Below are 27,418 nucleotides of genomic sequence, written 5' to 3' on the forward strand. Positions count from 1 at the left end.
CAGAAATCCAGACTATTGTGTTCTTTTGGGAATCTTACTGGAAGCGGGAGCCTCTTCCCAGCTGGGCCATCCCAGCAGAAGGCAGGCAGACAAACCCTCACACCCGAGAAAGAGCGGAGGGAGCAGAGGATCTCACACTGTAATCTTCCCATTCCCAGTCACTTGTTCTGAGTGTAACTAGCTTTTCTGTTTGCAGTCCTCTGCTCTCTAGCAAGTGACTTGTTTTCCAAGCAAGTGTGGAAAGCGATCAGAGCAGATTCTCCATCACACACATCAGGTGTTTTTGCATGAACTGGGGAAGGTGGGGTCATGGAGGAGACACAAGAAGAATCCTCCCAATGCTAAGAAACAGTAGAGACATCTGGGGAAGCACGACGTATGGTATGTAGCAGAAACAATGAAACTGAGGTGACCGAGGAGGTTCTGCCTGCGTGGACAGCCTGAGGGCAAGAGAACAGTTTGGCTGAAGACTTCCCAGGCCCTGCCCTCAGGCCGCCTAGGAATCTGCATTCAGAGGCAAGCTTGTGAGATGAATTCATGCTCATATGGTTAGCTGAGACATTTTTAATAGTGGAAAAATCCAGTAATATTTTGATTAATGACTTCCTTGAGGACAAAGCTCTTTTATACAGACAGCTCTATTAGGAAAAAAAAAAACCTCAAGCCAAAAATCCCTCCATAAATCATGCAAAAAATGGCTGCCGACACAACAAAAATAACTCAGCGGTCTCTAGTTGTCTTTGGTTAGATTTGATAAATAGGGCTCATCTCTAGCAAAGTCGTAACAGCTGAACTTTGTCTTCAGCTGCAAGTCTTTCTGCCCCTTTCATTCGAATCCATGACCTCCAGGTCCCTCCATTCCAGGGTGTAAGTACACGTAAGTTCTCTTCATCTCTTGACTAGTTGGCTCTGGATGCCTTGAGAATAAGGAGTCCCTACAAGTTATTACTAATTAGTATCCCTTTTCCAGTCCTCCTCCCACGCACCCCATTTCTTCATCCTGGGAGAGGAAGTTCGCTTTGGGCGTGATTGTAGGAGCCACTGAGAGTAGATGATGCTACGTTTCATCTCATTTCTTTTAGGAGTTGAGATGCCCGCTCAGCCCTCAGCCCCTCTACCTCTCTACCTGCACCTCTGCCCCACTTTACCCAACTCTGAGCCCCACCTCAGAAAATAGATATGTTTTGGCATTTGTTTAATAAGCACATAATGATTTTTAAAAAGATCTTAAATCATGTAGCTGACAACTTAGATGATCATAATTTTTTGCATTTATTTCCAGCTGTTATCACAAAGTCGTGACACAGAGTGTGTCCGTGGACTCTAAGAGTGCACTGTGATAATGTACTGTATTCTTAGAATATACTTAGCATCTTTGGACGGGGGTGGTTGGGGGAGCAACTGAAATCATCAAATACATGGCCAGCAGCAAGATAGGGTGGCCTCATTCGTTGGTAAGACCTGGAGTGAATGTGAACTCTTGCTATTCACTAGCAGTAATTTTTAAAAATCGAGGTGAAATTCACATAATATTGTTCATCTAAGATTTATTCAACATAAGATTAAGATTTTTTTTTTTTTTTTTGAGACAGAGTCTTGCTCTGTTGCCCAGGCTGGAGTACAGTGGCACATCTTGGCTCACTGCAACGTCTGCCTCCCGGGTTCAAGCGATTCTACTGTCTCAGCCTCCCAAGTAGCTGGGATAACAGTAGTACACCACCATGCACAGCTAATTTTTGTATTTTTAGTAGAGACAGGGTTTCTCCATGTTGGCCAGGCTGGTCTCAAACTCCTGACCTCAAGTGATCTGCCTGCCTTGGCCTTCCTAAGTGCTGGGATTACAGATGTGAGCCACCACACCCAGCCAAGATTAAACATTTTAAAGTGTACAATTCTGTGGCATTTAGTACATCTGCAATGTCCTGCGACTGCTACTTTTATCAGATTCCAAAACATTTTCATCACCCTCAAAGAAAACCCCATACCTTAAGCAGTCACTCCCTATTCCCTCCTCCTGATAGTCCCCGGCAACCACCAATCTGCTTTCCATTTCCATGGATTTCACTGTCTGGATATTTCCTATAAATGGATTCCTACAAAATGTGACCTTTTGTGTCTGCATTCTTTCACTTAGCATACTGTTGTCAAGGTTTACTCATGTTGTACCACGCATCAGTCCTTCATTCCTTGTTGTGGCTGAATAGTATCCCATTGTATGGATTTGATCACAATTTGTTCATTCATTCGCCTGTTGGCAGACCTTTGGGTTGTTACCACTTTCTGGCTTTTGTGAATAATGCTGCTGTGAACGTTAGTCTACAAGTATTGGTTTGGGTACCAGTTTTCAGTTCTTTTGAGTACATATGTAAGAGTAAAACTTCTGGGCCATATACTAATCCTGTTTAACTTTTTGAAGAATCTCTAAACTGCTTTTCACAGCAGCTACATCATTTTACATTTCTTTACAGCCCTGGTGTGGCAGTGCACAAGGGCACCAATTCCTCAGCATCCTCCCTAACATATTGATCTTTCTCTTTTTGATTATAGCTATTTAATAGATATTAAGTGATTTCTCATTGTTCCTTTTATTTGTGTTTCCTTATTGATTGATAATATTGAGCATCTTTTGGAGAAAAATGTCTATTCAAGTACTTTGCCCATTTGAAAATTGGGTTGTTTCTTTTATGTTGTCGTAATGCGAGAGTTTCTCATGTATCACGGATATTAGACCATAATCAGATAGATTATTTGCAAATATTTGCTTGCATTCCGTAGGATGAGTTTTCACTTTGTTGAAAATGTCCCCTGATACACAAATTTTTAATTCTAATGAATCCAATTTATTTTTTTCTTTTGTTGCCCAAATGTGTGGTGTCATATCAGAGAATCCATTGCCAACCTCCAAGTCATGAAAATTTCCCCCTACGCTTTATTCTAAGAATTCTACAGTCAAAGGTCTTATATTTAGGTCAACCCATTTTGAGTTAGTTTTTGTATTTCATGGGAGGTAAGGATCCAACTTCATGCTTTTGCATGTGGCTATCCAGTTGTCCCAGAACCATTTATTGAAGAAACTATTATTTCCCCAATCAGTGGAGTTGGCACCTTGTTGAACATCAATTGTTCATAGATGTATGGGCTTATTATTTTTACTTGTATAAATTCAAAGGGTGCAAGGGCAGTTTTGTTACATGGATGTATTATGTAGTGGTGAAGTCTGGACTTTTAATATATCCATCACCTGCGTATGAATATGTTATAAACATTGAGTAATTTCTATTGTTCACCCCTTCCTACTCTCCTGTTCTTCCACGTCTCCAGTGTCCATTATTGCACTCTGTGTGTCCATATATAACATTTGTTTGTCCCCAATTATAAGTGAGAACATGTGGTATTTGAGTTTCTGTGTCTGAGTTGTTTTACTTAATATAATGGCTTCCAGGTCTATCCTTGTTGCTGCAAAAGACAGGATTTCATTCTTTTTATGGCTGTGTAGTGTTCCATTGTGTATATATACCACAGTTTCTTTACTCTTTCATTGATGGACAGTTAGGTTGATTCCATATCTTGGTTATTGTGAATAGTGCTGCAATAAACATATAGGGGTAGCTATTGTTTTGATATAATGATTTCTTTTCTTTTGGGTAGATACCCTGTAGTGGGATTGCCAGATCTAATGGTAATTCTATTTTTAGTTCTTTGAGGAATCCCCATATTATTTTCCATAGATATTGTACTAATTTAAATTCCCACTAAGAGTGTATAAATGTTCTCTTTTCTCCACCTCCTCCCTAACATCTGTTTTGATCATCACTCCAATTTCCTTGGTCTATTTGTCTGTGTATATACCAATATCCACACTGTTTTGATTACTGTAGCTTTGTACTAAGTTTCAAAATTGGGAAATGTTAGTCTTTCAGCTTTTTCTTCTTTTTCAATACCATTTTGGCTATTCAGGGCCCCTTGCAATTCTATATGTATTTGAAGATCAGTTTTCCATTTCTAAAAAGAGTGGCCATTCAAATTTTGATGATTACACTGACTCTAGATTTCATTGAATAGTAGTGCCATTGTAACAATATTAAATTATCCAATTCATGAACATGGGTTGTCTTTTAAACACATTTCCTAAATATGTCTTTTGTATGTTTAGGTCTTTTTAATTTCTTTCAGCAATTTTTTTTTGTCGTTTTCAATATAAAGTCTCACTTCCTTTGATACATTTATGCATAAGTATTTTATTATTTTAGATGCTATCATAAGTAAATTATTTTCTTAATTTCCTGTTCAAATTGTTGCTAATGTATAGAAACACAACAGATTTCCACATGTTGATCTTCTAGCCTGCAACTTTGTTGAATTTGTTTATTAGTTCTGATAGTTTTTTTGTGGTTTTTTTTTTTTTTGCAGATTTTGAAGAATTTTTATAGGTAAGTTCATGTCATCAGCCCATAGGGAAAGTTTTACTTCTCCTTTCCAATTTGGGTTTCTTTTATTTCTTTGCTTTTTTAAATTACTCTGACTAAGACCTTCAGTACAGTGTGAATAGTAGTAGTGAAAGCAGGCATTCTTGTCTTGTTCCTGATCTTGAGGGGACTTTCACTGTTAAATGTGATATTAGCTGTGGACATTTTTCAGGAACGCCCTGCATTAGCAGTAGTTACAGTTCTCTGGCCATTCATTTCCTCATCTGTCATCTGCCTTTTTGGTCTGACAAATCCACTCCTTGACCTTTTTCAACGTTCTAGAAGGGCTTCATTTTCTCCATGAAGCTAGGCAGCCTCCCTCGTGGGCAGTCTGGCTCCTCCTGGGCCTTCTAACCCTAATGGCAGAAATGTGTTTCTTCTAAAGCCCCTCTTTGAGTTGTCTCTCCACCCCTGTTTTCTTTTTCTCTCTTCCATCACTTTTTCTAGTAGTTTCTCTTATAAAATATCTTCTAGTGAATCCTAGGTATGAGCTGTGTCTTCCTGGCTGGACTCTGCCTGAGACATGTAAGGTTAAGGGTACTTATTATTTTGTCAGTATTTCGTCATAGATAATATCCTGGCAATCAGTTCATTTCTCTTCATCTCCATGGGAATGATCCTAGTCCAAGCCACCATTCTGTCTTGCTTGATTATGGCAATAGCATCCAAATAGTTGGATAGCCCTTTGTACACCTTTCCAAACTTGTCTTCTTATAGCAGCCAGCAACAACGGTACCAGTGCAGACGGATGTCGATGCAAGTAGCAGAAACTTCTAAGAGACTGATAAAGTGTGAAAAGGTATTAGATCATAGTACGCTCAGACTCCAGAGCTGATGGATTCAGTAGCTCAGTACCGTCATCGGAGCCCCACGTTCATTCTGTCTCTCTCTGCCATCCTGTTTGTCCTCCCGCTGATTTCCTTCAGTATGGCTGCCTGCGGGAAACAGGACAGCATTCTTGTCCACTCATAATGAGAGAAGATAAAGATAGAAACAGGGATGGAGAGAAGAGAAATTGTTCACGTTCTGTGCTGTTTTTCTGGCATGGAATGTGAATAACTTTCTTCACCCTGACGGGCCAACTCAGGCCATGGTTGGCTCCTCTGACCTTTCAAATCAATCACAGTTTTCAGGGTGGGCATGGTGGATCATGCCTGTACCCCCAACACTTTAGGAGGCCCAGGTTGGAGAATTACTTGGGTGCAGAAGTTCCAGGCAAGTCTGGGCAATATAGCAAGACCTTGTCTCCACAAAAAACAATTTAGAAAAAAATTAGCGGCGTGTGGTGGCTCAGGCCTGTAGGCCCAGCTACCCAGGAGGCTTAAATGGGAGGGTCACTTGAGGCCAGGAGTTTGAGATTAGCCTGGGCAACATAGCAAGACCCCATCTGTACACACACACACACACACACACACACACACACACTCAGTTTTCAGTAGAATAGCTTAGATTTGTCATAATATCTCTGTAGTATGTGGAAAGGGATGGATACCCAAACTCAATCACAATACTACTAGGAATGAGGAAAGTGAAATGGGTGATGGTCAGTTATCTTTCTAATAGTTAAAATCTGATCATATTATTCTGGTGCTTCAAAATCTCCAATTGCTGTTAGAATTGTACCGGGAAGTCTGTAAGGCAAATTTATCCCCACCCCACGCATCTCTATGTCTAATCTCCTGTCCTTTTCTGTTTACATCTCCCCTCAATGGATCCAATTACAATGATTGAAAAACTGCCACAAAGTCTCTGACTTTGTGCACCTGCTCTCCTGTCCACCTGGACTGCTCGCCCTCACACCTGGCCACACCTTGCGTGTGGCTACAGCCTCCTGCTTCTGTGGATTCCAGAACACACTTCACTTCCTGAAAGCCCTTCTTGACCACCAACCTGACACAGCTCTTCTTGGCTGCCAGCCCCAGCCATTCTCTCCCATGCCCATGTGTGTTGCTTCCTTTTCATAGCATTACATGCACTTCATAACTGTAAATTTGTTTGTATGTTTGTCTGCCTAATGTCTGCCTTTCCAACTAGACCGGGGGGCATGATAAACTTTTTCTGTAAAAGATCAGGTAGCATTTTAGACTTTATTGGCCATACAGTCTCTGTTTTGAGATCACTCCAGGTGCTGTGTGTGTGTGTGAGAGAGAGACAGAGAGCATGTGTGTGCAAATGTGAGTGTGTGAGCATGTGTTAGTGCATGTGTGTGTGTATGCATGTATGTGTCAGCATATGTGCATATGCATGTGACTGAGATTGAGAGTATGAGCGAGCATGTGAGAACATGTATAAGTGCAGTCATGTGTGAGTGTGTGTATGCATGTGAGTGCATGCATATGTGAGTGTGTTTGAGAGTATGTGTGCACAATATGCACCATGGAATACTATGCAGCCATAAAAAAGGATGACTTCATGTCCTTTGCAGGGACATGGATGAAACTAGAAATCATCACTCTCAGCAAACTGACACAAGAACAGAAAAACAAACATCACATGTTCTCACTTATAAGTGGGTGTTGAACAATAAGAACATATGGACACAGGGAGGGGACTATCACACACTGGGGCCTGGGGCATGGGGGGCTAGGGGAGGGATAGCAGGGGGTGGGAGACTGGGGACGGATAGCATTAGGAGAAATACCTGCTGTAGACGACGGGGCAATGGATGCAGCAAACCACCACCATGGCACGTGTATACCTATGCAACAAACCAGCACCATCTGTACATGTACCCAGAACTTAAAGCATAATAAATAATTTTTTTAAAGAGAGTATGTGTGCACATGAATGTTAGTGTGTGAAATTGTGTGAGAGAAAGAGTATGTGCTTGTGTGAGTGGGTGACAGCATGTGTGTGTGCATGCGTGTGTGCACATGCATGTGATTGTGTGAGAAAATGTATGAGTGTATGAGAGACTGAGTATGTATATGTGGGCGTGTGATAGTATGGGTAAGTGCATGCATGTGAGAATGTGTGCATGTGTGAGTGTGTGCACATGCCTGTGTGAGCACACATGTGAGTGCATGTGTATGTGTGTGCATGTTGTGTGTGTGTTAGAGCATGTGTGAGACTGCATATGTGTGTGAGTGTGTGCATGTGTGGTAGGGAGCACATGTCAGCTTATGCATATGAGGAGGAAACTCCTTGCACTCATATCTTAGTACTTAGGGGACCCTGTCCTGAGAACCTCAAGAATTCTCTGGACTTGGTTTAGCCCAGGATTTGTAGTTTTAATTTTGCTGGTGCCTGTCAGGAGGAAACCTTGTCATTAGAACATAATAGATGAAATTAATTTTTCCAACTCTAATGGAAGTCTTCCCTATCCTTGCCACTCCAGTTTGCTCTGTACAGTGACCAAGATTATCCTTCCAAAATGCGAAGTTGTGTGCACCCCTCCCTCCATCAGCTCCTCTCCGTGTTCCTCTCAGGGACGTGTTTGTGTCACAGGCATTACTGAGAGCCTGCTTTGCCTGGGGAATCGTGCTGGGTGCCGGAGTGACAGATGTAAGCATGACGCCACAGTTTCTGATTGCCACGTTTCAGTTCCTTTATGTGTGTCACTAAGGTCACATTTCAATCCAGACTCGGTCTCATTTTTGGTCACTTCCCCACCTGCTAGACTGTAGTCACACCATTTCCTGAAACATCCCCATTGTCACACCTCTGTCTTTCTCCCATTTCTATAACATCTTTTCCACAGTCTATTAGAATGCTTTATTCTCTCTCTGGCTGTCATAAAACTTAGCAAATGACTTGTATAGAGATGATCACGTTTTGCTGTAATAAATTGCTTTTTAAATTGATGTGACTCGCTACATTATGCATAACCTGAGGGCAGAGATGTATCCTCTCTATGATTGTATTTCTAAGGGACTAAACAGGGGACCCAGCATAACTCAGTAAAATTTGGAGGAATTGCTGGATTGACTTATTTACAAAACAGAGATAACAGATACCTACCTCTTCTGACTACATCACAGAACAACTAGAGGCACAGATAATATAGATGTGAAAGCTTTTAGAAAATATAATACCATGGAAATACAGGGTGGCACCATGCTTGATTATATGTACACATTTCAAGTTTTTTCTGATTATCATTACATCGTTGATTTTACATTCACCGAGAAGTTCCCACATTAGATACTCATGCTGAGTAGTTGACGCTTGCTGATACACTTTGAGACTGAGTCACATGTGAACTTCAGGGTTGGCATTAGGTAAAATTGTCTTCAGTGGTTTCTGCTGCTACTTTTCCCCATTTTTACTCATCTTCTATTTTGACACTCTTACCAGAGTCAAATGCATTTATACAATTCCTCTTTTAATAGGGGCATACTTTTTATACTGACATGCTAATATGTTCCTAACAAGTTCTTAAAATTTGAACTTTTACTTTACAAGATAAAGAAGAGAGCAACAATGAACCTAAAAAATAAATCCTAGTTTGATATTGTACTACAATTACGTAAGATATAACCCGTGGAAGAACCTGGAGGCAGGCACCTCTCTGTACTGTCTTTGTGACTTCTTGTGACTCTATAATTATTTCAAAATAAAAAGTTAAAACACTCACAGTGGTAGATCTGCATGTGCCCACCATACTTTTGTATCTGATGGGCTTTTGATCTGTTTTCTGGTCCTCACCAAAGCAAATGCCTGAGGTCAGCAAGGAGGAAGAGGTGAATGGAAGGCCATGGGATGGGCTGTCAGCGCTGTGCGGAGGAGGCTCCCTCTACGCACTTCAGCCTCTGCCTCATCATACGTGATCATTGAGGACTTCCTTGTTCCATGCACACACCACCTTTCACTTATTATTCATATTTTTACATCTTTATTTTAGTTTCTGCCTCCTCCCCGTAGAATGTTAATTTCTATCGTAGCAAGAATTTTTTTTTATGTTATTGTATCCTCATTGCCTACAGCAGAGTTGGGCACAGAGAATGCATGCAATGCATGTTTGTTGAATGAATGAATCCTTGTAGAAAATGAAAGCTTGAAAACAAGCTGACTGGTTCTCTGAGAGAGAAATAACTCAAATCTGCCCATCCTCATAAGAGAGCAAACCTGTCTTTTAAGCTAAGGCCTTTTTCCTGTGTTCATACTCTAGAAAAAGAAGACACGACTGATAACATCTGAGAGGAAGGAAACGACATTGTGCTGAGCCTCTGCAAGTCAGATTATCAAAAGTAATTTTTTTTTTTTTTAAATAGACCAGCCTTTTGAACAGTTTCCAGACATGGATTATCCTACTTTCCTTTTGGCTCTTCTTCATGTCTACGGAGGTAAAGCTCATCTTTATATCTTCATTTGAAATTTTCGTTCCTGTTTTTGTTTGCACGGTGTGGCGTATTCGGAGTTTACAATGCTCTTTAATTGGCGAGGATAATTTCTCACTTGTTGAGAAAATCTAAAAGTTACATTTTCCAGTTGTCAGCAGGACATCTTTTTAGATGAAGGCAGAAACTGAGCCTTTAGTGTGATCTCAATGTGCTATTTTGCTGAGCCTTCAAAAGCTTAAGATATTGATTGGGTGTTTCCATCATTAAGGCTAACAGAATTAATGTGATGTTGTCTATTTCAGCTCTATGTGAAAAGGTGCTCTGGCATACATCCATTCCCTTTGCCGAGAATATGTCCCTTGAATGTGTGTATCCATCAGTGGGCGTCTTAGCACAGCTGGAATGGTTCAAGATCGGGACCAAGAAGGATTCCATAGCCATTTACAGCCCTACGCATGGTGTGGTCATAAGGAAGCCCTATGCTGAGAAGGTTTACTTTTTGAATTCAGCGATGGCTTCCGACAACGTTACTCTTTTCTTTCGGAATGCCTCCGAAGATGATGTTGGCTACTATTCCTGCTCTCTTTACGTTTACCCAGAGGGGTCTTGGCAGAAGGTGATACAGGTGGTTCAGTCAGGTAAGGGCAAGTTTTTAATTTATTTCTATCTGTTTTTATCCACCTACAACATTTGCTAATGTAAAGCCAAAGTAGAAGCTATGGAATGCTTTCTCATATTTCTGTGGCATTCTCCAATGCCATTTGTAGATGCTTTGATGTTACTGTTTCGAAGGAGCAATCTTGGGAGTGTGTTTCATTTTTCTGAATGTGCTGTCGTGTCTGAGTAGAAATGTCTTTCAAATCTAATGTAGTAGGAGAAAGCACATGTTGTCTTAATGATAACCTGGGACTTGATTAAACTGATGTTGGCAATGCATGGGGTCAGGATCCTGATACCTTCCCATCAGGGCTTTATCCCAGTGACATGGTACCATTCCCTTCTGCTGAATACTCAGCACTCAACAGATGTTCAAAGTTCTTCCTACAGTACTGAAGCTAAGTTTACTAGTAAATCCTGGGCGAGAGTTCAAAACCTGGCCCCACTCTTCCCCTCCTTTCCCCTCCCCTCCCCTCCCTTCCCTTTCCCTTTCCTTTCTTGACATAGTCTCATTTTGTCACCCCAGCTGGAATGCAGTAGCATGATCTCAGCTCACTGCAACCTCCAGCACCTGGGCTCAAGGGATTCTCCCACCTCAGCCTCGCAAGTAGCTGGAACTACAGGTGTGCACAACCACATGATATAGTTTGGCTGTGTCCCTACCCAAATCTCATCTTAAATTCCCATGTGTTGTGTGAGGGACCTGGTGGGAGGTAACTGAATCATGGGGGCAAGACTTTCTTCTGTTGTTCTCATGATAGTTAATAAGTCTCACGAGATCTGATGGTTTAAAAAAGAGGAGTTCCCCTGCACAAGCTCTTTCTGTTTGCCTGCTGCCATCTGCGTAAGATGTGACTTGCTCTTCCTTGCCTTACACTGTGATTATGAGGCTTTCTTCTTTTGAAGAAGAACTTCTTTCTTTTTTAAATTGCCCAGTCTTCATCAGCAGCATGAAAACAGACTAATACACCACACTAGGATAATTGTATTTTTTTTTGTAGGGATGAGGTTTTATCATGTTGCCCAGGCTGGTCTTGGACTCCTGAGTTCAAGTGATCCAACTGCCTCAGCCTCCCAAAAGCACTGGGATTACAGGCATGAGCCACCATGCTTGGCCCTGGCTCCATCTTTCGCCTCATCCAAGTTTAGCTAGAGAGGACACTTCCTTCATAAATTGTGAGCTGTGGTGGCAGAAAGAACCTAGTGATCCCTTGGAGTGGTTTCTGCTTTATCTACCAGAGATTGTGGTTTTGTCCTTCTAGTGATGACCGCATGAAATGGTTGTATATTAGAAACACTTGAGTTGATAGACATCACTTTCCATCAACCTTGTGTTAGTTGCTCGATCCCTCTGAATCTCAGGTTCCTGAACAGGAAATTGGGTTAGTAGTACCGTTCTACTTGTTGAATGGCCTCGGAACAATATATTTAAAGAACTTGGCCCATGGTAGTTAGAGAATGATACATTGTATTATTATTTCCTATGCTTGTGATCCAAAAGGACTAATAATGAAACTGTCAGATATTAATGACAGTCTAAAGAAGGGAATATTTTTGGAGCCGTGTGTTTCTTGTGTGGTGTCTCTGAAATTATACGCCATAGCTGTATAGAGAAGAACACTATGACATCTGACATAATAGTACTTTATTTTTAAGGGATCTATGCTCTAAAAGAACAATTACAGAATTGTATGAGGAATATCAAATGGTCAGTAGGTAAGAAACCTCTTCATGTGTTTATTTTTTCCTTTCTCTTTAGGTGTAGCTAAGCTGACGTCTAATTTTGTGTATATAGCTGAGGCTTATAGAGTGTCAATTTGCAGTGTTTCTTTAGTTAAATGTTTATTTATTAAAGACTCCATGTCACCATGCAAGCCCTCATTTGCTGTTGTATGTAGACACCTGTTAAATCCTGAGCGTAAGGTTTACTGTGTAGCTCGCTTTAATCAGTCAGGCAAGTGAAGTAGAAGATTGGCAACGCTTTTAAAATAGAGGGAGCCATTGGAAACAAGGCCTGAACCACCAAGGCTGGAACAGAATGCACTCCCCACTGCTGCCTTGTGTAGTGTGCCTTTAAAGTTTGGGTTCCAAATTAGCTGTTTTGGTTTCTGTCACGGGACAACCAATTGAAAACAAACAGCACAACCTTTTCTGAAAGTTCAGGACAGAGGATGGAGCTAACCTATAGAGAACTAAATGATGGTTGTTATGCAGAAGTAGGATTTTTAGCATCACATATGAGTGGTTTCATGAATATTTCCTTTTTTTTTTTTTCATTCAGATTTGTTGTTCCTGCTATTTTTTGAGATTAGGAAAAGAGAGCTTTCCCCTTCATGGGACTTTAAAAGAATACAATGTGGAGATTTTCAGTGATTTATCAGTCAGAGGAAGGGGTACCAGCTGCCCATCTAGTTTGAGTCCTTTATGATGGTGTCCTTAGCCATGTGTTATTGCTGCTGTTTTGATCATTTATATTTTAAAGAGCAGTTCAATGCAATGGGCCAGTGAGGGTATTCTACCCTATTTTGAGAGTTGGAGGGTACACTTTTTTAAGGAAAGATAGTGAGTTAAAAAATTAGTTGTATTTCAAAATTAACTTAAATGTGCTTAAAATTTTCTTCTGTGCTTTGTTAACAACGTACTAGGATTGCAAATATTGTATTTTTGTATACTGTAAAGTGGGAATTGAAAATATATTAAATAGTAAAAAAAAAAAAAAAAAAAAAACAACAACAAAAAAATCTCAGACTTGGAATCTAGAAATCCTAGTTTGTATAATAGGTTGTAAGACCTTCAGAAGGATGAAGGAATTGGGCCCCATGCTCTGTAAATATACTGGTTTCACCATTTACCGATAGCTTATTATGTGAGGAATTTTCCATAGTCTGGATCTTCATAGACTTCCTCCTTGAATTCCCTGTGTGCACCTGAACATTTGTATTGCCTGATTTTACAGGTGATGACATTGAAGTGCAGTGAGGTCTAGTGGCCTTTCCAAGGCCCCAAGTTTCACATTGTCCCAGCAGATAAAGTTGCAAATTGATCTAACTGTCAGCCTGGGGGACATGGGAACCCACCGGGGCCCTCAAGGAGACCTTGGCCATTGCACCTCCTATCAGTGCTACCCGCTGCCCCCAGCTTTCAGCCTAGGGTTGAAGAGCAAACAGGACATCTTTATTCTGAATAAATGGTACTACTAATACAAAGTTATTTAAAAATATATGTTCCTCCCAGAATAGGCATTCCTTCAGTAGCAATTGATTTAGAGAATCTAATGGTAAGAATAAGTGCATTTATTTTTACCTAGTTTGTGAGAAAATATGCAGAGATGACTTGGGAAGCAACATTTTCAAGGTAGACCTTTCTGGCAGAGTTCTTGAGGTCGTGGATAAAATTACTGTCACTTGTGTGTCCCTGGACATATTAGTCAGTTAAAACAAAGATAGTTGTATTTACAGAAATACCCCCCAAATGAGTGATCCACTCAGAATGCTGTGCCACCTGGTGGTTACTGGGTACCTGCTCTGTAGGAAGCAACTGAGTGTCATTTCATTTAATTCTTATGAAGCACTGTGGGGAGGTAATGCGTTCCTGTGATATGACAGAAGATGCTGAGGTGGTAAACTCACTTGTCCAAAGTTCTCAAGCTGCCAGGTCGCAGCACCAAGGTGACCCCAGTTGATTTTTCTGAAGAGCCAGAGAGCTTGACTCCACCATAATAAACCAGGAAGGGTCAAGGTAGAGAAAAGTCATGCTGGACTTTGAAGAATTAGAAGGAATATTTTAATTAAAGAGGCTGGGGTGAGGGGAAGAGAGAAGACCCAGAGAGAAGGGTGTCCTGGGGGTAGTGATGGCTTACAGAAGCACACAGTGGAGGTGAAAAGTGCATGCAGGAGGCAGAGCTTGACCCTCTCTGACTAGGGTACTGGGTTTGGATAGGATGTGTTTGGGTTCTGAGGCTCTTTGCACCCACAGGGGTGGCCTGAGAGGCAGCCTCCCAGGAAAGGAAGACACTCTGAGGATGGGACTCTCTCCCTGCCCATGCTGGCAAAGGGGATCACTTATGATGCTTTAGAGTCTCAGGAAAAGCTTTAGTACTGTAGATTCTATGCTTAAAAAAGAAGTTGCAGCTCACTGGGGTAGCAGAATGTCAGAAACAAACCTTCCATTGATGTGCCTAATGGAAGTTTGACTGCCATCTGTAATGCAGACCAGGGGCATCTCTGAATAGTTTTTAGAGAGAGACACAAAATAAAACCAGATATTTCTTTCACCACCTGGAAGATTACACTGGCTATAGCCTTGTAGAAGGGTTAAGAGTTTGCAGGGAGGGTAAGCAAATAGGCATCTATAGATTGGAACCCTTACATACTGCTAGCAGTAGGGTAAATTGATATATTATTTTAGTTTGGTTCTGTTTCTCTGGAGAAACCTATGTGTATGTACCTGGAGATTTATTATAAAGAATTGGATCATGTGATATATTAATCTGTTCTCACACTGCTATGAAGAAATACCGAAGACTGGGTAATTTATAAGGGAAAGAGGTTTAACTGACTCACAGTTTACTATGGATGGGGAAGCCTCAGAAAACTTATAATCATGGCTAAAGGAGAAGTGAACATGTCCTTCTTCACATGACAGCAGGAAGGAGAAATAGTGAGATCGGCGGAAAGCCCCTTATAAAACTATCAGACCTTGTGAGAACTCATGATCACAAGAACAGCATGAGGATAACTGGCCCCATGATTCAGCTACCTCACACTGGATCCTTCCCACAATATATGGGATTATGGAAACTGCAATTCAATATGAGATTTGGGTGGGGACACAGCCAAACCATGTCATTTTGCCCTGGCCACTCTCAAATCCCATGTCCTCACATTTCAAATGCATATTTCAAAATACAACCATGCCTTTCCATCAGTCCCTCAAAGTCTTAACTCAATCCAGCATTAACTCAAAGTTCATAGTCCAAAGTCTCATCTGAGACAAGGCAAGTACCTTCTACCTACAAGCCTGTAAACACAAAAGCAATTTAGTTACTTCCTAGATACAAGGGGTGTACAGGCATTGGATAAATATAACCATTACAAATGAGATAACTTGGCCAAAACAAAGGGGCTACAAGCCCCATGCAAATCCAAAATCCCGTAGGGCAGTTATTAAAGCTTAAAGTTCCAAAATGATCTCCTTTGACTCCGTGTCTCACATCCTGGGCGTGTTGATGCAAGAGATGAGCACCCATGGTCTTGGGCAACTCCACCCCTCTGGCTTTGCAGGGTATAGCCTCCCCTCTTGGCTGCTTTCACAGACTGATGTTGAGTGTCTGTGGCTTCTTCAGGTACATGGTGCAAGCTGTCTGTGGATCAGATTCAGATTGTGGGGTCTGGAGGATGGTGGCCCTCTTCTCAAAGTTCCACTAGGGAGTGCCCTAGTAGGGATTCTGTGGGGAGTCTCTAACCCCACATTTCCCTGCTTTCATGCCCTAGCAGAGGTTTTCCACGAGGCTCTGCCCTTGTAGCACTTCTGGATGGACATCCTGGTGTTTCCATATATCCTCTGAAATCTAGGCAGAGGTTCCCAAACCACAGTTGTTGACTTCAGTGCACCTGCAGGCCCAAAACCATATGTAAGGTGCCAAGGCTTGGGGCTTAATCCCTCTGAAGCAACAGCCTGAGCTGTATGTTGGCCCCTTCTTAGCCACGGCTGGGACATGGGCACCATGTCCTAAGAGGCTGCATAAAGCAGGGGGGCCCCAGCTTTGGCCCAGGAAATCACTTTTCCCTCCTAGGTCTCTAGGCCTATGGTGGAAAGGACTGCCATGAAGATCTCTAACAAGCCCTGGAGACATTTTCCCCATTGTCTTGGTGATACTGTTGGCTCCTCATTACTTATGCAAATTTCTGCAGCTGGCTGGAATTTCTTCCCAGAAAATCAGATTTTCTTTTCTGTGGCATTGTCAGGCTGCAAATTTTCCAAATTTTTATGCTCTGCTTCCTCTTGAACGCTTTGCCAGTCAGAAGTTTCTTCTGCCAGATACCCTAAATTCTCTCTCTCATATTCAAAGTTCCACAGATCTCTTGGGCAAGGGCAAAATGCCATCAAACTCCTTGCATAGTGAGAGTGCCCTTTACTCCAGTTCTCAACAAGTTCCTCATCTCCATCTGAGACCACTTCAGCCTGGACTTCATTGTTCATATCACTATCAGCATTTTGATCAAAGCCATTCAACACATTTCTAGGAAGTTCCCAAATTTCCCACGTTTTCCTGTCGTCTTCTGAGCTCTCAAAACTGTTCCAAACTTCTACCTGTTACCCAGTTCCAAAATAGCTTTCACATTTGTGGGTATCTTTAAAGAAGCACTCCACTCTCAGCTGTATTAATTTACTGTATTAATCCATTTTCATTCTGCTAATAAAGACATACCTGAAACTGGGTAATTTGTAAAGGAAAGAGGTTTAATTGATTCACAGTTCAGCATGGGTGGGGAGGCATCAGGAAACTTATTATGGTAGAAAGGAAAGCAAATACGTCTTTCACATGGCAGCAGGGAGAGGAAGAATGAGTGCCCAGAGAAGGGGGAAGCCCCTTGTAAAACCATCAGAGCTCATGAGAACCAACTCACTATCATGAGAACAGGATGGGGGGAAACTGCCCCCGTGATTCAATTATCTCCACCTGGCCCCTCCCACAACACGTGAGGGTTATGGGAACTACAACTCCAGATGAGATTTGGTGGGAACACAACCAAATCATATCATATAATGACGGAGACTGATAAGCCCAAATTTGCAGCGTGGGCTTGCAGGCTGCAGACCCATGAGAGCTGATGGTACAGATGAAGCTCAGGTCATCTGCTGCAGAATGCCCCTGCAGACCGGCTTGGGGAAGCCAGTCTTTTTGTTGAATGAGGTTCACCTACATTACGGAGAGCAAACTCCTTACTCAAAATTCACCAATTTAAATGTTAATCTCATCCCCAAACACCCTTCAAATTGAAACATAAAATTAATCATCATATCTGTTTTGGAAAATGATATGGCATTAGCTAATTAAAACCCCAAATCCTATGATCCAATAATTCTACTCTTTTTTTTTTTTTTTTTTTTTTTGAGACGGAGTTTCGCTCTTGTTACCCAGGCTGGAGTGCAATGGCGCGATCTCGGCTCACCGCAACCTCCGCCTCCTGGGTTCAGGCAATTCTCCTGCCTCAGCCTCCTGAGTAGCTGAGATTACAGGGACGTGCCACCATGCCCAGCTAATTTTTTGTATTTTTAGTAGAGACGGGGTTTCACCATGTTGACCAGGATGGTCTCGATCTCTCGACCTCGTGATCCACCCGCCTCGGCCTCCCAAAGTGCTGGGATTACAGGCTTGAGCCACCGCGCCCGGCCAATTCTACTCTTTGATATCCAAGAGAGCGCTCACTCTAGGGAAAATTCCTGACAATATTTACAGCAACAGTTATTGCAATAGCAAAAAAAATGGTAATAACCCGAATACCCATCACCAGTAGGAGAGAAAAGCACACTGAGGTCTATTCACTCATTAGGATACTCTACATCACTAACATGAGTGAATTGGCACTTTGCTAACCCACACGGATGAAGCTCATGAACTTTGTGTTGAAAGAAAAGAGAAGTTACAAAAAGTAGGTGGACTAGGGTTCCTTTTCTTTAAGGTTTTCAGAAATCTGCATAATTACACAATATGTTATTTATAGATACAAACATAGGTAGTAAAACTATAAAGAAAAGCAAAGTTCAGAAACATGGGTAGGTGGGGGATAGAATAGAATCAGGAAGGATTGAAGGGCTCTTTACAGCTCATAGTCGGGTGTTTTCTTTATACAGATGTTTTATTTCCCATTTGTCTCAAAATGTTTTAGATTTCTTTTCTTTCTTTTTTTTTTTTTTTTTTTTTTTTTTTTTTTTTGAGATGGAGTCTTGCTTGGCTGCCCAGGCTGGAGTGCCGTGGCATAATCTCAGCTCATTGCAACCGCTGCCTCCTGGGTTCAAGTGATTCTCCTGCCTCAACCTCCTGGGTAGTTGAGATTACAGCCCCATACCACCACACCAAGCTAATTTTTGTTATTTTTAGTAGAGATGGGTTTCACTGTGTTGGCCAGGCTGGTCTCAAACTCCTGACCTCAGGTGATCCAGTCTACCGCAGCTTCCCAAAGTGCTGGGATTACAGGCATGAGCCAGCTTACCTGGCCAAATCTACTGATTTCTAATGGTAAAAACAGATGCCATTGGAAATTTTGAGCAGTTCACAGGCCTAAGGTAAGAATGAGATCTTCATTCTGATACGGCCGGGTGTCAGGTAGAGGTAAGTTTCAGCAATGATTCCAAATTTTTATGATCCAAGTACAAAAAATGATGATTTTAGTGAAAAATATGTGAAATTAAGAGACCCACTTAAGTAGAAAAAGTAGAAGTCTGTTTCAGGTGTATTAAATTGTAAAGTAGCCTTTGACCAACTGACAATTGAAATTATGGAACAGCAAACCAGGAGAAAGCTCAGGATTGAAAATACCCAAGTTGAAATCATCTGAATGATCACCTAGCACGTGTGAACAAGAGGGTTAACTAAGAAAGTACCAGTGGATGGGGGCAGAAGTCTAAGGTCGTAGCTTGTGGCTTGGAGGTTGGTCACATTGCAGTGTGTTAAAGAAGGCCTTCATGTTAACGTACAGGGAATAGACAAAGGAGGGGGCGAGTGAGGGGAGGAAGAGGAAAGCACAGAACAGGCAAATTACTGATGTGGGAGCAGAAGACATGTAAAACTCACACTTACAGTAAAGGGTTCGATTTTCTTGCTCCACACATGTAGGTACTTTGTTTTGGCTGTATCATATGTTTTCTGACTCTGTGATCTCCCATATTCCAATCCATTTATCACAACCTGGGCACAGAAATGTTCCTCACTTTTTCTCTTTTAAGAGTCTCATCCTCTCCCAGGCTGGATGAGGCTCCTTATGTCCCATCCATGCTCATTCTTAGAAGGCTCTTATCTCTACACCCTTCAAGGTCAAGTGTTCTCTATCCAGGTTTCCAGCAGCTGACATAGCAGCTAAAGTTTTCATTCATTCTTGTGTATATCTGTTGGTTAGTGGCATTAAAGAGATTCCTTTAATATTAGGGGCCCCAGAATTGATGGCAGTTCTGGGAAATCCTGTGATGAAAGGGATTCTAAAGATCATGCTGGCCTATATATTAACTGATGTCAGCGTGGCCAGCATTTTTTCTAATGCTGGAGTGTAATCTCAGCCTTTAAATTTGATTTAAAGCTTGGGGAGGGGGAAGCAGAGCTCTCAAATCTGGCTTTTATAAATGGGTGTGATTTGCAGGAGCGGAACCCACTTATCCATTAATTCACCCATCAAGTCTTTCCTGTGATCTACAATGTTTGATGTAATTTTCAGTGGTTTGGAAGATAGAAAAACATGTATCTTAGCTCTAAATGGAATGCAGAGTATTGGGGGAGAGAAAAGTTGTGTATCACAAATTATTATTTGGGCAAAACAGAAAAGTCCTTTTGTAGTCTAGAGGATAGAATTTACTTTTACCTAGGAATTTTAGGGCAGAGTCACTGAAAAAGTAGAATTTGAACTTAACCTTGAAGGAGGCACTTCAGAAAATCTGAACATTAAGATTAGTGGACACTATTCCAGGAGAACTGCTTTAGAAAATTATCTAGAAAGTAGACAGCTCTGGCTCCAGCGTGACCTACTTTGGAAGATAATTGTCATTGTTCAAAAAAGACTCCAACAGCAAAACAACAAAAGCGTCTAAAATTGAACCAACACATGGGATTGATCAATAAATTAATGCAATTTATTCTGGTTTACAATTCATGGCTTGGTTGATATGTTGAATTACTGCTTCAAAAGGCAAGGGAAGCCAGATGTATTATGCAATTGCATTTTACAACATATCTTAAGGTATTTGCACGCTTTCATTTTGGCTTTTGTTTTGCCTATCCCAAATTCAGAAGGAAGGAAGAAAAACGTATGAAAATGATGCTACCATATGTATTAATGACAGGTGACAGTGATGGTGGAGGAGACTTGTTCTGAAAGGCTATTGCCTGTCAAAAAAAATTTCAAACGAGGTTAAGAAGACCACAGAGAAAAAAATCTTCCTTACTCTCCTGTTACAAGGCTCACGAATTCCTGACAGCTTGTTTAGTCCTTGTGTAGATGTTTTTCAGTTTTGTCTATCATATGTATCTCTATCACTTTTAATTTTCTTAAGTGAGATGGAGAAATAAGAAAAAAATCATTTCAAATCTGCTTAGAGAATGAAGTCATAAGCTCTCTCGTCAGGCCCATTCTGGTGAGCTTAGAAACAAGTCATAAAAGTTTTATATATCCGTGTGTATGTGTTTATGTGGGCGCGCGCACACACACACACACAAGACTAAAAAATGTTACATTTTAGCAGTTTTTCATTTAAAGAAAAAATATTAAATAGTACCTATAAGGAATCAGCAAGGGATGAAACAGAAACATTTTAAAAGCTTAGAACTCTCACTCCATACTGAAATGAAATAGTACATAAAGAAGGCAGATGATAAAAAGCATTTTAAGACTCACAGAAAGCAAGGTTATGGTCTCTGTACTTCTCAAGGGTGAAGTAAATGGGAAACGGAGAGTCGGGTGGTTACCAGAACCTGTGCCAAGGTTGTTTTTATCAACGTGCTTTCCCTGTGCTAAGCCCAGGAAGAAGCAGGCGCAGGAACACATGTCACTGTGGGAATCAAACCTTAGGCTTTTGGGTAAAGCTCTATAATAAAAAATAAAAATAAAAAGAGAAAGTTTAAAACCTCTCTATAACGAGATAATGCAAAATTTTTATACACAATTGAATTCAGCGGTTGAATGGCTGATACAGTGGAATTAACATAGAGGCACGGGTACATGCTTGGGTTCTGGGGGAATAGTTCTGTCTGTCTTGATGCTTGGGTCCCTCTACTTCCTTCACCTACCTTTATGCCCTGTGAGACATCCCAATCTTTGACACTTCTAAGCTATAGCAAAATCCAGAGGAAACTCTCACTTTGGGTTTGTTGTCAGATGCACTCAGGCAAGCCGGAGAGGGGAGTGGAATTGGCTGCCATCTTTGCACACAACCATTTTGTTTACCTACACTACCTAAGTAAACATGAAACTGTACCCTTCTTATAGTAGATACTTACATTTTCAAGATGATTGTAGCGTAGGGGTATGTTTGGCTGAATTGTTGGAGAATGGGCTATAGCCGAAGCTTTGGACAGTGATTCTCCTGTGACCCCAGAACATTCCGGGAGTCTAGCTGGAAATGATATCTTGGTTTTTCCTCCTGCGGCTTTCGGTGATCAACACACCTCACACCTTTACCACAACAGCTCTTTGCCCTGCACTGAAAGCAGCTGCCAACCACAACATGAGGAATACGTTTCCTCTTGAGAATGGGTGTCGGTGGTGTGTGGGTGCCGGTGCAGTGTGGGCACTGCGGCCTCACGTATGAGTAAGAGCTGGTGTCCTGTAGTCTTCAGGGCCCGTCAAATAACTGTGGAACATGTTCAGCCCACACACGTTGAGACTCCTCCTCGGACCATCTCAGCTTCTGTGATCTTTTAAAAAATTCCTCACTTCAAAGGTTGAGAGCTACAGATAGTGGGCCTTGTTCTTCAGCGCTTGCTCTGGGAAACTTCCTTATAGGATTAGTGAGTAGGTGTGAGTGACCTTCAAAGGTCACCTTCCTATGGGAATTTACCCATTGACAGATCACATTATGAACTGAAAGTAAGAATAGAAACTGCATTTTATAAAATAAAAAATATGAGATTTGGAATACTCAAAAGCAAGCAAACAAAAAGTAAATAAGTAGCCGAAGCGAGTCAGAGAGCTCATGGCTTGTAAGGGGCTCCTCTGCGGCTTTCTCTATGAGGTAATGCTGTCCTGTGATGATTTAGGTAGCGCCCATAAAAAGATCTGGTTTCTAAATCATGGTTTTTGTTGCTGGTTTTTGTCTTTGTTTGGTTTTATAGGGAGTGGAGGTTGCAGGCAGAATGGCTTTTTGTTTCCTTGGAGAAAATGGTAGGAAACTATTTCTGAAGACATTTAAGATGTTTAAACAGTTAAGAATTTCAAGACCATCAAGTCAACCCTTGAGGGATCAGTGTGAAATTATTCCCCCAGGCAGCACCTCTTCTGCTTACTCCTGAGCAGTTTTAATTAAATAACTCAGTTGATGGGGCTTCTGGCACTTCCCTTGAGAGATTATTCACAATCCAATAACTCTCAATGAGAGAACATTTTTCCTGACTTCAGCTATTTAACCAACTTACACTTTAAAAAAAGTCTTCGTTGTAATCTGCCTCGAGAGAAACATGGCGTTTCATAGGATATGGATATAAGGAGATTTCCAAGGATGGAGCCATAATACATAATATTCATACTTACTAGTCTTGTAAGTAGCTATGTGCATCACACCTGCCGAACTTAGTGGGGCGATGACTGTGGCCAAACAGAATAAAATCTAGGCGTCAATTCTGGAAGCATTTAGGTGCACCATTTAATGAGCAGAATCCTAAGAAACTTAACATTCTCATTTTAGCAGATTAGTTCTTAAGAACATAGTTGTTCCATTTCTTGGCCAGGTACATAAAATTCTATATGCTACCAACACTGATATTTCCAGAATTGCGTAGTGAAGTGGGGTGTGTGTGTGTGTGTGTGTGTGTGTGTGTGTGTGTGTCTGTCCTCTGTGTGGACAGGATCATTTCCTTCATGATATGTAAAGAACCCAAGACTAGAGCAAATTTTAGGTCATTTACCTAATTCATTTCACTAATATAGTACATTTATTTCTCTTTGCAAATGGGAAGCTATCGTTGAACGTATATCATTTTCATCTGAGAAACAGCCAAATAATTCAATTGTCATATTGGTAATGTCAGTATATGTTCCCGAAAGAGACCTTTTGTAAAGTCCCATTAACTCCTGACATCAGATTTCTCAAAATATTTCTATTATCTTTTAAGAAGCATAGTTGCTCATTTAAGTGAAATAAAGAATATTTAGCATAGGGCTTATAACTTCATCCTTTTATTCTCTTTAAATCCTATAAATGTTTTCGGAAAGAACAAACTAATATGATGAAAATACTTTCAACTACTGGCATCGTGTTTCTTTGTGCGTGGCACAGATAAAGTTTGAATTTTCATTCTTTACATCGCCTGACTATTCTGTTTTCAGTGAAAACAGCAGAATTGAACAAAACCTTGTTGCTCAAATGACACAGAGGTATTTGAATCTGCTTTATTGGATGAATGGTAATAACAGTAATTTAAAAATCTGTGTAAATCTTTTCTAAATCTGTTGAATAGCTATTATTGTTTGCTATGAGGAAAAGAAAGAATGTATGCCTATACACCATGTAAACACATGGGCCGGGTGACCTGACCATAATGCAGGGTGGAATTTGGAAAGTACCTTACAGCAAGGTTTGGGGAGTTGGGAGGTGACAGAGATTACTTCCGGTTTGGGGAACCCATGGCCTGGAAGTCTAGGCGTCATTTGGATGAGGGGGAGATGAGAGCTGGCAGGAAGAGGGAGGAAGTTCTAACAGGAAAGTGCATCACAAAAGACATCACATACCAGGGAGATGCTCTTTGTGTTTGAGGCACGTGGAAACAAATTTGGCCAGAGGCTTAGGGAAAGGTTAGGGGGTGGAAGGTCCAGATTTTGCACTTCATTTGGTTGTTAGTAAAGTTTTCAAACAGTGAAAGTCTCAGGTTGGCCATGATTTGGAGCATGACCCTACCAACAGCATGGAGCGTAATGTAGGGGTAGGAAGGTAGAAGCACAGGAGGCAAGGAAGAGGGATGCCTGTGGCCCTGCAGTGAGGGGACCCCGCCTCCACAGTGCAGCCTCCAGAGCAATCTTCATACATTACACACCAAGAAAGCTCCCCGCTGCAAGTTTCTCCTTCCCATTTTCTCCCCTCTCTAATCCTGTAAATATTTATTCAGTGTCTGTCCTATGCTGAGCCTCGCACAGGCCCAGCATAGGACAGACACTGAATAAATATTTATAGAATTAGAGAGGGGAGGCACATAGGAGAAATGTCCCAGTCACTCATCTCAAGCTCAAGGCTCCATGCGACTGGATGCTTGTCCTGTTTGGTTGCAGAGGACAGAGATTGGTGGAGTTCGGAGTGGGTAGTGACAGGGTATGTGTGTCATGTTGGAAGGAGGGTTGTGGAAGAAAGAAGGGAGTCATTCAAGGAGCTTCAGAGATCAGAAGACACTAGAGCTTACTCATGGGGGAAGATGAGAACGATTGAAGGGTGATCGTGCTGTTAGCTGGATGGCGTTCCTGCTGGAGGGAAATCATGCTAATGGCACAAAAGCAAAGTGAGGCTGCTGTGTTTGAGAACTGCAGGATGCATCATAAAGCCTGAATAAAAGCTAATTTAAATGTGCAGTGGTGCCAGGTGGTGAACTTGGAGGGGTGGATAGTGGTGATAAAGAAATTTGATGTGTGATCAGCAGGAGCTCCAGATTTTTGCTTAGAAGAGGGGGCATTCTGAACACTTGATTTGGAACTGCATTTTCACAGCAAACTAACATGCTTACTTAGATGCATTTTCTTTGCAGCAGGATGGGAGTAGGCGCTTTACTTCCCTCTAGTTACATTGTTGTGTCACAAATGTACACTGTACTAAGATATTTTAACGTTAGGTTTTAGGCAAGGGGGAACCGTTAGGAATTTCCATTAGTCTGCATTTTAGAAAGAGCACTCAGACAGGGTTCAGAAGAGAGATCGGAAGCAAGAGAGGATAGAGGAAAGAAATGTCAGGAGAAGGGTTTTCCCCAGTTCATTTGTTGAAGTCGCAACTCCAAATATCTCAGAAGGTGACTGTATTTGGAAGCAGGGTTTTTTAAGAGATAATTAAGTTAAAATGAGGTCATTAGGGTGGGATCTAATCCAATCTGACTGGTTTCCAAATAAGAGATTAGGACACAGAGGTTCCTGTGGAAACCAAGGGGAGAGGCCTCAAAAGGAATCAGTCCTGCTGGAGCCTGAATTTTGGGTTTCTAGCCCCCAGGATTGCAGTAAAATAAGTTCCTGTTGTTTAAGCCTTTTTAGTCTGTGATACTTTATTGTGGCAGCCCTAGCAAACTAATGCAGAGGTGATGGTAATAAGTCAGACAAGAGATGAAAAAGAATGAAACTAAGGCAGCTTAAGTGGGGATAAAGCAGATGGGGCATATTCCGGGTGAATTTGCTTCCGAGTGTGTTCTTCTTTATTCTGATTTCTTTCCCTCCTGAAGATCTTATATTTTAGAAAACGACATCTGCCAGAGCTTTGGCCCCGATGTTGCTGGAGGACTGCTCCCGCCTGCTTGCTTTGTCAGGGTTTCACTCCTGGCTCTGTCTGTCTCTCTACCTTCATTTGTTTTTTTGCAGTGCACATGCCTCCATCTTCCCCGGAACTGGTATACGTAGTTGTTTTGTAATCTATGTCTGATGCTGAAATGTTAAAGTAGTTCTGTCTCTACTGTCAGTTTTTTTTTTTCCTCTTTTTTCCTCAGATTTTTTTTCTTCCTGTCATTGCTTTATTTTCTTATGTTGCTGGTTATTTTTCACCCTGTGCTGCTCCTAGTCTTTGATAAAGCCTTCCGGGGATTCTCTGAAGCCTTAAATGAAGGGGGCTTCATTCTCAGAGGAGTCGAGACCTGGATTACTTTCAGCCTGAGCTTTACAAAGCACCCATGCTATGGGAATTTAGGCTGTGTACATCCACATGAGGACTTATTTGTGCTTAGAACTACTCAAGGATTTTCTTTCTTTCCCTTAGTCCCCTGGGGGTGCAGGTGAGGGCATGCTTATTTCCACGTCACTGTTACCACGAAGGAATATCCCTCAGAGGTCTCGACAGGAGAGCGAGTTGCTCAGGTTGACCAGGCAAGCTCAGGGCAGAAGTGGCTTCCATGTCCCAATCTCCTGAGTTTTTCACTTTTACCTGGATTTTTCCAGGTGGTCTCTGTGTTGTCAGGGATTTGATGCTTTAAGATTTAAAAAAAGTATTAATCCTACATATTTAGTTGTTTTCAGTAGGAAGTTTGGTGATAATCATGGAGCCTGATATTTCATGGGGAATAGAAATAACCATATTTCTAAAACATAAATTAGCTTCTTTCACTAATCTGTCCTGCTCCCAGTCTTTCTCATTTGAATCAATATTCCCACATCTTAAAAACATAGAAGTTGGGCCGGGCGTGGTGGCTCAAGCCTGTAATCCCAGTACTTTGGGAGGCCAAGGCGGGTGGATCACGAGGTCAAGAGATTGAGACCATCCTGGTCAACATGGTGAAACCCCGTCTCTACTAAAAATACAAAAAATTAGCTGGACATGGTGGTGCATGCCTGTAATCCCAGCTACTCAGGAGGCTGAGGCAGGAGAATTGCCTGAACCCAGGAGGCGGAGGTTGCGGTGAGCCGAGATCACGCCATTGCACTCCAGCCTGGGTAACAAGAGCGAAACTCCGTCTCAAAAAAAAAAAAAAAAAAAAAAAAAACAACATAGAAGTCATCTTTTATGCTTTGGTTCACCTTATTTTTCACATCTAAGTGGCTAGACTTGTGAAATATACGCCTCATATCCATTTATCTCAAACTATATCGCAACAGCCTTCATTCAAAGCACTCATCTTTCACCTCTTTGTATTTTAAAAAAGTATTTGTCATCTAGATGCTTTTGCCTGAAAGTCTGATCTAATGTAGCCCATTGTCTTCACAGAAATAATGTATCCAATACCCCAGTTTTGGGACTCTTCTCCAGTCCTGGTAGGATTTTGTTTCTAGCTGCTCATGCTCACGGTACAGGTGAGAGGTGCCTGACCGCCTTCATTCTCGATCACCTCCAGAGATGGTATGCAGCCTGTGGAGTTTCCACATTTCTGGGAATGAGCTCATACAATAGACTAGACACACACACACACACACACACACA

At 41.5% G+C, this 27,418-nt stretch overlaps 1 protein-coding gene across 5 annotated transcripts in view; it reads left to right on the forward strand.

The window, feature by feature from the left end:
* CD226 (CD226 molecule) overlaps nucleotides 1-27,418 on the forward strand; it is a 115,991-nt gene that overhangs the window by 6,859 nt on the left and 81,714 nt on the right. For 3 of the 5 annotated variants that reach the window (XM_074383259.1, XM_074383261.1, XM_074383260.1), the window contains exons 2-3: nucleotides 9,577-9,751; nucleotides 10,051-10,386. In XM_074383259.1, the coding sequence (XP_074239360.1) occupies nucleotides 9,706-9,751; nucleotides 10,051-10,386 (382 nt within the window). In that variant the 5' untranslated portion in view covers nucleotides 9,577-9,705. The remainder of the gene's footprint in view (nucleotides 1-9,576; nucleotides 9,752-10,050; nucleotides 10,387-27,418) is intronic. The other 2 variants (XM_074383262.1, XM_074383258.1) reach the window with 1 other exon arrangement.

Source organism: Saimiri boliviensis, chromosome 13 (assembly GCF_048565385.1).
Source record: "Saimiri boliviensis isolate mSaiBol1 chromosome 13, mSaiBol1.pri, whole genome shotgun sequence".
Lineage (NCBI taxonomy): Eukaryota > Metazoa > Chordata > Mammalia > Primates > Cebidae > Saimiri > Saimiri boliviensis.